This window comes from Lathyrus oleraceus, chromosome 6 (assembly GCF_024323335.1).
Source record: "Lathyrus oleraceus cultivar Zhongwan6 chromosome 6, CAAS_Psat_ZW6_1.0, whole genome shotgun sequence".
In the NCBI taxonomy this organism is placed as follows: Eukaryota; Viridiplantae; Streptophyta; class Magnoliopsida; order Fabales; family Fabaceae; genus Lathyrus; species Lathyrus oleraceus.
This window is the reverse complement of record NC_066584.1, coordinates 381694245-381709952: the sequence shown is the minus strand read 5'-3', so window position 1 is coordinate 381709952 and position 15708 is coordinate 381694245. Positions and strand designations below refer to the sequence as shown.

The following is a 15708-nucleotide window of genomic DNA, read 5'->3' as shown; positions in this document are numbered from 1 at the left end:
ACTCGTTATTGTTGGGTTTATCATATGAAAAATCATTATGAATTTTTTGACATTTACTGTATGTTTCGTGCTATGGTTAAGACTCAATATAATGTTGTTATAAAGTGCTTCCGATGTGATTTAGGTGGTGAATATACCTCTAAAATCATCTCTGAATTACTTGATTTTGATGGTACAATTCATCAAACATCTTGTACTGATACTCCTCAAAATAATGGAGTTGCTTAAAGGAAACACTGTCAAATACTTGGGAATTAGTACATATTCCTCTTGGAAAATGTGCTATGGGGTCTCGTTGGATATATAAGATCAAAACTAAGTATGATGGGTCAGTTGAGCGCTATAAAGCATTCCTGGTTTCTAAAGGATTCTATAAACAATATGGTATGGATTATAAAGAAACTTTAGCTCTTGTTGCTAACATGACTACTATTTGCATTGTTATTGCAGTTGCACCTTTTCGTAATGGCATATTTCTCAAATGAATGTTAAAAATGAACTTCTAAATGGTCATCTTCAAGAGGAAGTTTATACAGTACCTCCACAAGGTGTTTCTCATAGTCAAGGCGAAGTTTGTAAGTTGAAGAACGCACTATATGGTATGAAACAAGCTCCACAAACAAGGTTTGATAAGTTTACTAATGTGAATATGTAATACCCACATAAAATATATGTCTAGAATACATATTATACATAGTGTAAAACTGGTACTGAAATACAAAAGCGCTTAGCAGCACAGTGTACATATACATACATGCCCAAAAGAAACATAACATGGCGCAAAATGTACACAAAAGTGCCCAAAATAAAACTATTAGGAGATAGATCATTAAACAATGATCCCAAAATATCTACACAGCGGAAAAGTCATCCAGTCATCAGGTAAGCAAGACATCACTCTATCTTGCCCTTACCCTTCACCTGCTCAGAACCACCTGAAAAATAATCAACAACATGGGGTGAGATAATAATCTCAGTGGGTTCCCTATCTTATGGGTCCACTCGGCTCTACAGGGTGTTCTAATCAATAATCAACTCAAGTCAACAAGGGAACAAAGACTTAAGCGATGGGGAAACAAGCTCGCAATGTATGGCAACATGCACCTGAGTTCTCACAACTCAACCACGATCATTATTCAGATCACGAAACATCAATTCCCGAACGGAATTTCGTCTAAGCCAGGCTCGGTTCTTGCATGCTCGTATGATTCGACTTTCGCGGTGGATATCGGGTCCTCTATAAGGCTTAATCCCCAGTTCAAGCGACCATTACCCGTATGGGAATCTAAACCACTTAGGGTCTCTTTCACCATATGGGAATCTAACTCACTTAGCTGTCCACCTTTCCCCCACGCCCGTCGTGGTTGGGACTCAAACCCAATTGAGGCTCGAATCATCGGTCTCACATCCCAATGCTTACTCATCTAAGCATACCGAAAAGAGATATGCACCATCACAGAAAACACACATCTGAATACATGATCGGTTCCACAAACCATTAGTTCTATAAATCATAACAAGATCCATCGATCACAGGTGACTTCATTCACCACAATACATAACCAATAACATGGCATGTTCCATACAATGCGTCTCATTCTCAATCATAACAACCATTCATCCACAACCTCCACATAAGCGTCATATGAATGCATTCCTTCATCCAACGTTATCTAGTTTAGAAACCTAACTCATGGCCTAATACCAATCCTAGGTTAACTTACTAGATTCATCATGTAATTTTCACCATTAGCATGTTTTCAACACATGCATAACATCACAAATGATTAATGGTTGGAAGAATGCTCTTAGAAACACTTAAGAAATGGATTTTGAAGTTTTTAACATAAGTCAATCGATTGGTTGGGAGGCCCAATCGATTGGTTCCTCTCACATTTCTGTTTTTCAAATTTTGCACAGGATCAATCGATTGATCCTCAGTGTCAATCGATTGGCTCACTGGAATTTCCACTGTTCCAAAATAGAAAGTTTGTGCAATCGATTGTAATGCACTGTCAATCGATTGGTCCTGCTAAAATTCCATTTTCTGCAAAACAAAATGGTTGTGCAATCGATTGATTGTAGGGTCCAATCAATTGGTCTTCACACATTTTCACTTTTCCATTTCATAAAACACCATTTCCTCTGTTAAACCATTTCCAACAAAACACCCACTCCTTCTTCCAACCAACCCATCACACTACAAGCTTATATACACATATATAACAAGTTCATAACCACAAGGATTTCAAGGTCATAACCACAACTAATCATTTACCCACAACCACAACAATCATGTTATCACAACAATCATAAGAACACATCAAAGCACATGTTCATGGAAATCAACAAGAGCAAGATATATATATATATATATATATATATATATATATATATATATATATATATATCATATAGCATGGATTTTCATGATTTAACAATGACTCTACAACCCTAATCTCTAGAAATCCTATGGTTTCTAACTAGAACCCACCTCAAGAAATAGAAGAGGTGAAGTTGTTGGAGATGATATTAGGATGAAGATGCCGGTGTTGGTTCCAAGCTTTCTTCTTCTTATTCTTCTCCACTAGCCTTGTTTTCTCTTCTTCTCTTGAGCTTCTTCTTTCTCTCTATTCACTTGTTTTATACATTGAGAAAAAAATTCGCATGTGGAAGTAGGTATAAGATACAAACATGTGGTGGTGAATGAGTCAAACGTCATAAGCAAGTGGCCATGAGAAATTTGTGGTTAGTAAGTGGTGAAAACAAATATCTTAAGTGGCACTAACCATAATATTTGTTCTACCAAAGCTATTGACTCATTATTAGTCTTACCAAAATGTCCTAATTAATAAAAGGTCAGTCCCAATTGATATTAATTAAGTCAACCTGAACTCACTATTTACTCTATTTATCCCGATTGATAACTTTTAAATCACATAGGAACTCATTTGATCTCAATTAATAGGAATTTAGGTATTTAAGGAAATACGGGGTATTACATCCTCCCCCCTTAAATAAAAATCTGTCCTCGAATTTAAATATTACCTAGAAGAGATGAGGGTAAGCTTCTCGCATTTCTGACTCCAATTCCTAGGTAGCATCGCCCGGATGTGATTCATCCCACTGAACCTTAGCAAGAGGAATCTCCTTATTCTTTAATACCTAAACTTCTCGTCCTGCAATGCGACTTGGTAGAGGTTCGAAAGTCAGATCTGCTTCTACTTCTATTGAATCTGGAAGAATAGGCTGAAGAGAATTTGGAATGAACTTCCGAAATTTAGATACGTGAAAAACTAATTTGTAGGCTACTTCTCCAATCCTCTCTATAATCTGGTATGGCCCTATGTATATCGGACTTAGCTTCCGTGACTTAAACGGTCCTTTCAGTCTCAACCTTGGAGTCACCTTCAAAAATACATGATCACCTTCATCAAATTCCAATGGTCTTCTGTTGTGATCCACATAGCTCTTTTGGCGATCTTGCGGTTTATTCATCTTATCACGGACCATCCTTATCTTTTCGGTAGTCTGTTGAATAATCTCAGGTCCTAAGATCCTTTCTTCTCCAACTTTCGTCCAACATAGAGGTGTCCTACATTTTCGTCCATACAAGGCTTCATAAGGAGCCATCGCAATACTTGCATGATAACTATTGTTATATGCGAATTCAATCAGTGGTAAAAGCTCTTTCCAATTCCCTCCACTATCAAGTATACAAGCTCTTAACATATCTGTCAGTGTCTGTATCGTCCGTTCAGTCTGACCATCCGTTTGAGGATGATTAGAAGTACTCAAACATAATCTCGATCTCATAGCTTGCTGGAATGCCTTCCAAAATCTTGAAGTAAACTTTGGGTCTCTATCGGAAACAATGCTAGTTGGAACACCATGCAACCTAACAATTTTTTAAATGAACAACCATGCAAGATGACTTGCCTTGTAAGTAGTCTTCACGGCCAAGAAGTGTGCGGACTTAGTTAACCGATCCACAATCACCCAAATTGAATCATAACCACCTTGGGTCCGAGGTAACCCCACTGCAAAATCCATTGAAATATTATCCCATTTCCAAACTAGATCTCTAAAGGTCACAATAAACCACCTGGCTTCTGATGCTCGATCTCTACCTGCTGGCATACAATGAATTTCGACACATACTCTGCAATATCCCTCTTCATTCCAGGCCACCAATAGTCCTTCTTCAAGTCTTGATACATCTTTGATGAACCTGGATGTATAGTAAACGCCCTTTTGTGAGCTTCCTCCAAAACTTTTCTTTTCAGCTCGGCATCATTCGGAACATAAATCCTTTGATTAAACACAATAACTCCATTCGGTGACTGAGCGAGACCTGGTTGAGTCGACATCTCTTGTAACTTCTCATCTATCATTTGTCCTTGTCGGATCTCTTCCCTTAGGTTAAAATAACATTCAAATTTCCCATTCTCACACCATCCTGCGTCTAACTAAACTCAAGATTACGATCTCAGAACTTTTCCAACAATGCGTATTCTAACATCATCAACTCAGCTTTATGCATCACTTTCTGACTTAAGGCATCAGTAACCTTATTCGCTTTCCCCTGGTGGTACTTAAGCTCAAAATCAAAATCCTTCAAATACTCCATCCATCTCCTCTGTCTCATGTTTAACTCTTTATGGTCAAATAAGTATTTCAAACTCTTGTGATCACTAAACATCTCAAAGCGCACTCCATACAAGTAATGTCGTCACACCTTCAATGCAAAAACAACAGCAGCTAGTTCTAGATCATGAGTCGGATAGTTCTCTTCATGAGGCTTCAACTGACGAGAGACATAAGCTACAACCTGACCATTCTGCATTAACACCCCTCCTAATCCTTTCTTAGAGGCATCACAAAATACTTCATAAGACTTACTAGGGGCGGGGATGACTAAAACAAGAACAGTCGTTAGCTTCTCCTTCAAACTCATGAAACTATGATCACACTTCAAATCCCACTTAAAAGAAATTTCCTTTCGGGTAAGTTTTGTCATTGGTAAATCTATCTGGGAAAACCCCTTTATAAACCTTCGATAGTAACCTGCCAAACCCAAGAAACTTTTGACTTCGGGAGCATTCTTCGGTATTTCCCAATTAATAACTGCTTCAACTTTAGATGGATCCACTGACACTCCTCCTTGTGATATTACATGACCAAGAAAATTCACTTCGTTCTTCCAAAATTCACACTTACTTAACTTGGCAAAAAGTCGCTTCTCTTGCAATACAGATAGAACAATCCTTAGGTGTCCTCCGTGCTCTTGGGGAGTACGAGAATAAATAAGAATGTCATCAATAAAGATCACCACGAACTGGTCCAAGTAAGGTTGAAATATCTAATTCATATAGTGCATGAAAACAGCAGGAGCATTCTTCACACCAAAAGGCATTACAAGAAACTCATAATGGCCATATCGGGTTCTAAATGCAGTCTATGGTACATCCGAACTCTTAACTCTTATTTGATGATAGCCCGATCACAAATCAATCTTTGAGAACACACAGGTTCCTTTCAACTGATCTAACAAATCGTCTATCCTTGGCAGAGGGTACTTGTTCTTACCGGTAACTTTATTCAACTGGCGATAATCAATACACATCCTCATACTACCATCCTTCTTCTTTACTAATAACACTGGAGCTCCTCATGGTGAGACACTAGGTCGGATGAAATGCTTGGTTAACAACTCTTCCAATTGATTCTTCAACTCTCTCAACTCGAGTGGCGCCATGCGATATGGAGAAATGGATATTGGAGTTGTCTCAGGTATCAGATCAATAGAGAATTCCACTTCCCTTTCAGGAGGAAGAGAGGTGACATCTTCAGGGAAAACTTCCGGAAATTCACAAATGACAGGTATTCGTGTAACACTCATATTATCGCTAGATTCCTTGGTAAGAACCAAGAGAACTGACTTTTCATTCTGAAATAAGAAATTAACCATGCTAACAGTACCTTCCAAGATAGTAGTTAATACATCCTTTGGAGTATCTTCACTATATGGAATGATAATTAACTACTCTTCACATCCAATAAACACCGAATTGGCGGAGAGCCAATTCATCCCCCAAACCACATCAACCTTCTTAAGTGGTAAAAAAATTAGATCAATCTGGAAAACTCTAGCATTCATCGAGAGCGAACAATTTTCACAAATCAACGGTGTCTCGACTACATCATCTATGGCGGTAGTAACCACCATAGGAGGAGACAGGGGAATTGCTTGCAAGCCAAGACACTTCATGCACTGAATTAATAGAAAAGGTTGTGTCTCCCCACAATCAAACAATACAAAACAAGGATGATTATTGATGAGACCCGTACCAGCAATTAAGGCATTATTTCTCTTAGCCTTCCTTGCATCCAAAGTATAAACTCGACCTGTGCTCCTCCCCTGTATCTGATTCTTATTCTGAGGACATTCCCTAGACATGTGTCCCTCTCTCTGACAAGTAAAACACCTAACTCCACTTCCAACACATCTTCCAAAATGAGACTTCTTACACACTTTACATTGAGGTGGATGGTTAGGTCTTGCATGTTATACCTGTTTTCCTTTGAAAGCCTGAGATCTAGGCCTAAACTGGCTACCTAGCCTCCCTTGGTCTCTTTGTCCACTCCTATATTGATCCCTTTCTTCTTGAACTTTCTTCAAATTGTTCTTAGCCACATAACATTTCCTTAACAATTCAGAATAAGTAGTGAATTCCCTTTGAGAAACACTATGAGAAATTTCACCCCTTAGACCAAAAAGAAACTGATCAATCTTCCACCTCTCATTTGGTGCGTACGCGGCTTGTCTAGAATAAGCAGCCATATCTTCGAACTTCTCAGCATACACAACTACTATCATGGTACCCTATCTAAGCTGTTGAAACTCAAACTCTTTATGAGTCCTCAGAGAACTAGGAAATACTTATCCAAGAAAACAATCTTAAAATGCTCCCAATCCCTAGGTACTCCTCGATTGGTCATAAGAGTCGAAGGACTCTCCCACCATCTCACAGTTGGACCCTTCATCATGTGAGAAGCAAACATAACCTTATTCTCTTTACTACAATGCACTATCTGAAAAATCCTCTCCATGCTGGTTATCCACTCCTCAGCCTTCACAGGATTCAACCCACCATGGAATTCAGGAGGATTCAGGCGGAAGAATTCTCAGAAACTACCACCTACAGTTCCTTGTGGAACCCCTTGTGGATGTAAACCACCATTCCATTGTTGCATCATCTGTTGCATGAATTGGTTTTGTTGTTGTTGCATCTGTTTCATAAACTGAGGCCATTGAAAACCTTCACTGCCACTTGGCGGTTCAGAGTGTGAATTCTAGGTTCTGTGTCTACCATGACCTCTATGTCTGTCAGCCATGATCCTGAATGTCATACAAATATGATTAAGTTGATTAGGCTCAATACTATGAATATAACACCATGGACAATAATGACAACCCACATATGAGGCAGAAATAAATACTTATAATATTTCATGGGTAGGTCGAGGATACGATCTGCTCTGATACCAACTGTAACACCCACACATAATATATGTCTAGAATACATATTATACATAGTGTAAAACTGGTACTGAAATACATAAGCGCTTAGTAGCACAGTGTACATATACATACATTCCCAATAGAAACATAACATGGCGCAAAATGTACACAAAAGTGCCCAAAATAAAACTACTAGGAGCTAGATCATTAAACAATGATCCCAAAATGGGGTGAGATAATAATCTCAGTGGGTTCCCTATCTTATGGGTCCACTCGGCTCTACAGGGTGTTCTAATCAATAATCAACTCAAGTCAACAAGGGACGAAGACTTAAGCGATGGGGAAACTAACTCGCAATGTATGGCAACATGCACCTGAGTTCTCACAACTCAACCACAATCATTATTCAGATCACGAAACATCAATTCCCGAATGGACTTACGTCTAAACCAGGCCCGGTTCTTGCATGCTCGTATGATTCGACTTTCGGGGTGGATATCGGGTCCTCTGTAAGGCTTAATCCCCAGTTCAAGCGACCATCACCCGTATGGGAATCTAACCCACTTAGGGTCTCTTTCATCGTATGGGAATCTAACCCACTTAGGTGTCCACCTTTCCCCCATGTCTGTCGTGGTTTGGACTCAAACCGAATTGAGGCTCAAATTATCGGTATCACATCCCAATGCTTACTCAATTAAGCATACCAAAAAGAGATGTGCAACATCCCAGAAAACACACATCTGAATACATGATCGGTTCCACAAACCATCAGTTCTATAAATCATAACAAGATCCATCGATCACAGGTGACTTCATTCACCACAATACGTAACCAATAACATGACATGTTCCATACAATGCGTCTCATTCTCAATCATAGCAACCATTCTTCCATGACCTCCACATAAGCGTCGTACGAATGAATAGCGTCATCCAGCATTATCTAAGTTATAAACCTAACTCATGGCCTAATACCAATCCTAGGTTAACTTACTAGATTCATCATGTAATTTTCACCATTAGCATGTATTCAACACAATCATAGCATCACAAATGATTAATGGTTGGAAGAATGCTCTTAGAAACACTTAAGAAATGGATTTTGAAGTTTTTAACATAAGTCAATCGATTGATTGGGGAGGCCCAATCGATTGGTTCCTCTCACATTTCTGTTTTTGAAAGTATGGACAGGATCAATCGATTGATCCTCAGTGTCAATCGATTGGCTCACTGAAATTTCCACTTTTCCAAAACAGAAAGTTTGTGCAATCGATTGTAATACACTATCAATCGATTTGTCCTGCTAAAATACTATTTTCTGCAAAACAAAATGGTTGTAAAATTGATTGATTGCAGGGACCAATCGATTGGTCCTTGTAGCGGGGTATTCGTTACCATTAGAGATATTGACTAAATCCAAGGTAAGCCATACAAGTCGAGTCGCTACCTCACTTCTATTTATCCAAAGGAATGGTTAGAAAGCGAACAAAAACCTAAAAGTTTTATCAAATCAAAAACTAGTAAAAGAGAGTCAGAGATCTGGGTAAGGGGGTTGGTTATGCAATGGGAAGGTGTTAGGCACCCAAAATATCCTAGGTACTCCTAGGGAGCCCTTTTCATACTTGTTGTAAGGTTGGTATTTTTTTTGTGAAAAATTGTTTGTGCAAACATGATTGAAGAGAGGAGAAGAGAATATGCAAGTTTATTTACATTTTTGTGTTTGGATGGATAAACCCATTGCCTACGTACCATCTTAAGAAAGATAGGATCAAAACCTCGTAGTTCGGGTAAAATTCTCAAAAATGAGTTGGTGAATTGATTGGTTCAAAAGCCTTAAGGTCTTTTGTTATCCAAGGGAGAAAACTCAACCTAAAACCACAAATCCACCATGTGAGGATGGCTTCAACATGCTAGTGAGGGGTTAACCCTATAATAAGCATGGAAGATTCATTGTCCATCACTAAGGATATAGGTGAGTATTACATCTCCCACAAGGATAACTCAAACCTAATACCTAAAGGTTATGAAAAAGTTTTGATTAAGAGGGTGGCCATTGAAACCACAAAAGACATTTGAGTGGGTTATATTTACCAATGAAAAGTATGTACAAAATATGGTCAAAGTTGACTTAGTATTCAATTCAAAATAAGTGTTATGAAAAGAAAAGTTTGAAAATCAAAAGCATAAGGCTTAGGTTTCTAATGTTGAAGACAAGTGTTAGATGTTTGCACAAAAGTTTTGGCTTGGGTTAGAGTGGAGAAAAGAAGAAGAAAGGCTAAAGTCCTAAGCATACAAAGAAGTGAGGGATAAAGAATAAGACCATGATGGAGTTCCTCTCTTGAGATCATATGGATGATCCAAGTAGCTCCCATCCTTTGGAATAAGCAATCACATAAGCATAAACTCAAGCAATCATCAATCAAATGAACTCTTGGAAGGTTCTTCAAGGCATCTTGTAACTCTTTCTCTTAGAAGCTCATGGCAATGGTTCCTCAAGTTTGAATCAATGTGGAATCCCTAGCACAAGAACACACACATCAAAGAGTTTTATGAAGCAAATCAAGAATGGACAAGAGTGAGTTTAGAGGTTTGGTCCTTCATGATCCTCTTCAACATTAAGGTCCTTTTACTCCAATTTTTGAATAGGGAATATCCTAGAAACTAAGTCCATTTGTCCATTTCTTTGCATTTGGTCCACAACAATCAAATCAAAACATAAGCACAATAATATATACACAATTATGTGCTCAAGTGAGCAAAAGGCAGATTGCATTAACGTAAACATGTGCTCAAGTGAGCAAAAGGAAAAACCAAATGGATAATATGTGCAAGAATAATAAATTGCATGAAAGTAAAGAGCAAAAGTAAATGTTATGGTTAATAGTTAGTGTTAGTAGTTAGTGTGCCATAAGGCAAATTTAGCGCTATGTTAAGCAATCGTAATTGGACTTATGTAGAAGTCATAACTATCTGAGGCCGGTAAATAATAATGTAGGCAACAACACAAGTTAGAAGTCTTGATTAGTGAACCAAGTTCCTACAACTTGCCATGCCAAAAAGAAGAAGAGAATTGATCTTATATTGGTTTAAGTCTTTTGCATGATTTAGGAAACAACCTATCCTTAATGCAAAGCCATTCACTTGATCAATTGATCAAGATGAATTAGATTTAGATCAAGGAAGATTAAGTCTCCCTAATCAATGCTAACTTATCAACCTTCAACTCATTGATCAAAAAAAGAAAAAGAAGAAGAAGAAGAAAGAGATGAATAATGGAAAAGGAAATGGAAAGAATAAAATGCATAAGGTGAATAAAATGTACCAATCCATGTGTGTTGACCAAATGGCATTGAGAGTCAAAGTCAAACAATGAGAAATCAGAAGTGAGATGAAGATTGGAGGTCAAACAATAAGCAAAATATTTTTGGCATTTTTAATATCAAAATAAACTTGAATTAAAAATAAAAGAAAGGTCAAACTTCAAAATCACTTCAAATCAACCTTGAAAGGTCCAAGTGATTTATCCCAAGTTCAACAAGGTCAAACAAAGTTTGACAAAAAAATTCAGCATTTTTAAAAAATAACCTAATTGAACTAAAATCTCAAATAAATCTCAAATCAATTAAAAAATTGATGAGAATATTTTTCATAGATCCATCATCATTCAAATTGGTTAGGAAAATATTTTTGTATTTTTTTGAATAATGAAAACTATTTAAAACGAATTAAAAATAACCAGAAAAGAGAAAATTCCTAAGAAATATCAAATGACAAAATAAAAAATATAAAAAATCAAAATTAGAAACAAGAAATTATTTGGAGAAGAATGCAATTGGTCCCATATTTTTTGGAATTAAAATAAAGAAGATATGAATTTTTGAAAATAATGGAAATAAAAGAAATTAAATCAGAAAATAGGAAATTCAAAAAAACAAGGAGCGTTGGATCTGAGCTCATTAATTGAGCTGACACATCATACGCTCCAGACGCATGCTTCCACCATAGGTCCAAGTCAATGCGCCACACAAACATTAAAATAAAGTCATAAGATCAAACGGTTGTGATATAAACTGGAGAAAGCATCCAATGGTCCACAATGCATCTGGCAAAGGGACACTCACCGGAGCCACCTTCTTCTCCGGTGAGCATGAAGATTCCGGCCAGAATTGCAGGTTTCAAAAGCTTAACCAAAATACACGATCCATACATCATTGGAAAGCTGGGATGATGTACATCATCCCTGTACCACTCAATTCCACTCTAGATCTCTATATTGAGAGAAATCAGAGATGGAAATTATATGGTGTTCATGTGAACTTCATGGATTTCGACAATCAAGCACTCAAAACAATTGCCTCTATGAAGAGGACTTCAGCCAACACAATATCCAAGCAAATAGATCAGTAAATGGTGAGTTTCGAAGAAAAAACCAGTTGAAGAACAACCTTGGATTGTGAAGATCTGGGCTCTTTTCCTTGCTTCCTTTGGCCAAACAGAAGTTCTATGGACTGGATAATAAAGGTCTAGGAACTTTAGATCTAGAAATTCAACCTGATTTAGTTGAATTTCAGATCTGAGAAATTGAAGAAAATTGAAATAGTTCCTTTAGGTGGGGCTCGATTTTGATTTTTGCAGCACTTCAGGTTGATTCATGGATGAAATCTGAATGGAGTGAGGCTTCTATTTATAGATGGAGAGGCAAGGCAAGTGTGATCAATCCGTGTGCATGGAAAATGGATACTCCTTGCATGGGCTTGCATGATCATTCAAAAGGCCCAAATTCAATGCCAAATGCAATCTGAAGCATAATTGAGCTGAAATGGTCGTGTAATTGGCAATGCACAAGCTTGCATAATGAATTCCAACATGTTATGCACAATTATGCCTAAAACTTCTCCTCTTCGAAAATGCCATTTGCCAAATCCAAACATGAGCATGTGAGTAATGGTTGGAAAGGTCTTGATGTAAGGAACAAATGTTATGTTGGGAAAAAATCCAATTGAAGTGTGGAAATTAGTGAATTTTGAGTTTAAAGTGTAAGGTGCAAAACATGCAAAGGCAAGGTTTCCAAATTTGGCCAATGTTCTAGCCCCTCTGTTTTGATAATGCAAGCCTCAAATAAAAACATCTCCAACATCAAAGTTGTAGATCTCTTCAAGAAAATAAAAATGGACTTATATTTTGCATCATTTGGATTCTTGATGAAAGCGTTATGGGCACTTGAAGTTGGACTTTTTTGACTTTCAATGCATTTGGTCCAAAGTGACCTATAATGTTTTGCATTATCACCTGTATTTCCTTTGAGATTTTGAAATTTTGTTCAACATAACATTTGAAATAGACATCTTAAGCTTTCCAATGCATTTGATCCCACCTCAAAATCATAAAAAATGAATGAGTTATGTTCTTGGGGAGTTGACCTAAAATTAGGGTTTCAGTCAAAATGACCTATAATGTCTTGGGATGGGAGATGACCTTCCAAGATTCAAATCAATTTTTGATGAACATGAAAGTTGTTCATATTGTGCTTAAGAACATGGTTTCTTTTGGGATCATCTCCATTTGACCAACAAATAAAAAGTTAGGTCTCAGTGCATTTCAAAATAGTCAGATGGATTGACTGATCAACTTCTCAAGTCCATGACTCATATCTTGATGAATTGATGATTGAGGACACTCAAATAAGTTCAAATATGCATAAAATGATGAATTAATAACTTCCCTTGATTGTATTTGACCATGGGCTGAGGTTGCTTCAAGAGCAAGGCATTGTGGTACACAGATGAATTAGGGTTTCCTTGGGGAACAAACCTCAAACCCTTTTACTTGCTTTGATCAAAATGATGAATTGAGATGCTAGGGAGGCATATTTGATGGATGAGGGCTTTGGGAACCATCACCATGCTTGCTATCATCTTCACTTGGCCATATCTCTGCACCAATGATCTCCTTGAAACTTTTGACCTTGTGATTGCTCAAGCTATAAACAAAAGATGTTAGTGACATATTTTTGTGCTTTTGGTTAGTAAACAAAATAAGAAAAGCAATAATATACAATTCAAGCATGCTTGGTGACCTCAAACCACTCACAATAAGAGATCTCACCCAAAGGTAAGGAGCCAAGATGCTTATGATCCTTGAGACTTTGCAAATGCAATGTTATGATGCCATGAGGGGTCTTAGGGTCAAAATTGGGGTCTTACAGATGCCCCTATTTAAGGTCATTCTAGCCGGAGAAGTGAAGGTTAAAATCTTTGCCTCGACGAGGTAGAATGGGCTTAAATAATAACAAAGAGACGAATTTTGGCCCCTAAGAGACCTCATGATGTGAATGTATGTATGCAAACGGTAATACTCTGTGGGGGGATGTGTCCACAAAGGAAAAGATCAGGAGAAACTGACAATCCATATGAGTAATACACTCAGTGGGACAGAGACTCTACCGGGGAGTAGAGGGATAAAAACGCGTGATCAGGTCACGACTTGAAACTTGCTGAGAGGCACGAAGGAAATCCAGTGAAATACATTAGTGGAAAGACTCGAGTCGGCTCAAAGATGCACGTATTGGAGGATATGCCAATACAGTAGAAATTATCCACAACGGATACCTCAGATAAAAATCCGTACTCAGGTGGGGAAATAACAAATGAGGTATTACCGGTTACTGGGTAATAAGCTCAAAAGAGAGATCATGTGATCTGAACACTGGTATAAGGGTGAGAGAAAACATGCTCCGGGAGAATGAATATCTAAGACCGGTACAAGGGTAAGAGATATCAAACGTCTGAAATCATCTGAGGTATACCTAAAAAAGGTACACTTCGGCTCAGGAAAATCTGACTCCGCAAGGGGACACAAGGTCATAATAGGGAGCAAAAGGAAGGAACACCAGGGATGCCGATTACTGGGCATATAATAGGTGACCAATCAAAACGTGAATTGGGGAATATTCCAAAGATACTCATCATCCGAAAGAGGGCTAAAAGCAAACTCGATTATAGAATGGACATTCGATTCCAAAAAGGGATATGAATCTTACTCAACTGGGGAAGAACAAAAGGCTTCGACCAAAGAGTGCATGAGATATATTATCTGTTACCGTCAGAACGTAGATAATATACTCGCATGGAAGATTATCCACAACCGGTGGTCGGGTTAATAAAGGATAAATCGACCGACAAAGAAAGGCATCGGGATACCGAAACTAGGTATATAATGATGACCATTCAAGGGGAGCAACGACCATTACCGGCAATCGGTAAATGAAAGATGACTTGCTGGGGATAAACTGCCTGATTAGAGCGATTATCCAAGACATATATCACCGGGGGTGAAGGACTTATCAATACCGAATATTGGATAATGATAGCCGTCAAAGAGGGGATTATATCTACCGGATACTGGGTAGAAAACCACGGAAAAGTAACCGTCATCGATTAGGATGAACAAGAGGTTAACTCTGCAAGAGGATGGAATAGGGTTTACAACTACCAGTACAAGGGTAGAAAACCACAGACTCCGCCGGGGATAAGATGAATGATTACTGATTACTGAGCAATTATTCATTTACCACAGGGAAGCGCAGGAAACAGTCACAAGAAGCCAATCTAGGATCAAACTAAAGAGGCAAGTTGAATTAGGACTCGTCCTAGTGAGGATATAACTCAATGGGGACTCCCATCCCAATATATGTGTTGGGAAGAAACAGAAACAACCATCATCCACGAGGATATAACTCGGTGGGGAATATGGAAAGAAAGATAAACACCTTCTGCTTAAGGGGCTGACTCTATATGGAGAGTTCAGACACCGACATCTGCTTGGGGAAATGTATTACCAACTAGCAGGGGATCGCAAGCAAAGATATATGGCAAAGAATGCGATATGAATATTCGAATGTTTGAAAATTATATGCACACATGCGTAGTTTATGTATGATGAATGCTGACAAACAGACATTTCTAACACAAGCAGGTCAATCGAACAAGTACAAACATCCGGTACTACATCTCAAGAGAGAAAGCCAAGCCCACTGAAGAGTATCTAATCTGATGAGGGCAAGAAATACCAGGAAGCAAAGATCTCTGCAGGGGAATGAACATCAATCATTCCAGCTGGGGACAGGAGTTATCGCACAGATAAGATCCGCCGCATGAGCAACTCTACTGGGGAATCAATCAGAG

General features: G+C 38.1%; 1 protein-coding gene across 1 annotated transcript; it reads right to left on the bottom strand.

Moving 5' to 3' along the window:
• Positions 1–3165: 3165 nt before the first annotated feature.
• Positions 3166–6880, bottom strand: LOC127095768 (uncharacterized). The gene is made up of 5 exons (XM_051034411.1): positions 6575–6880; positions 4739–5362; positions 4571–4639; positions 4162–4469; positions 3166–3898 (listed from the first exon to the last, which is right to left on the bottom strand). The coding sequence occupies exons 1-5, from the start codon at positions 6878–6880 to the stop codon at positions 3166–3168; spliced, it is 2040 nt and encodes a 679-aa protein (XP_050890368.1).
• Positions 6881–15708: the final 8828 nt, after the last annotated feature.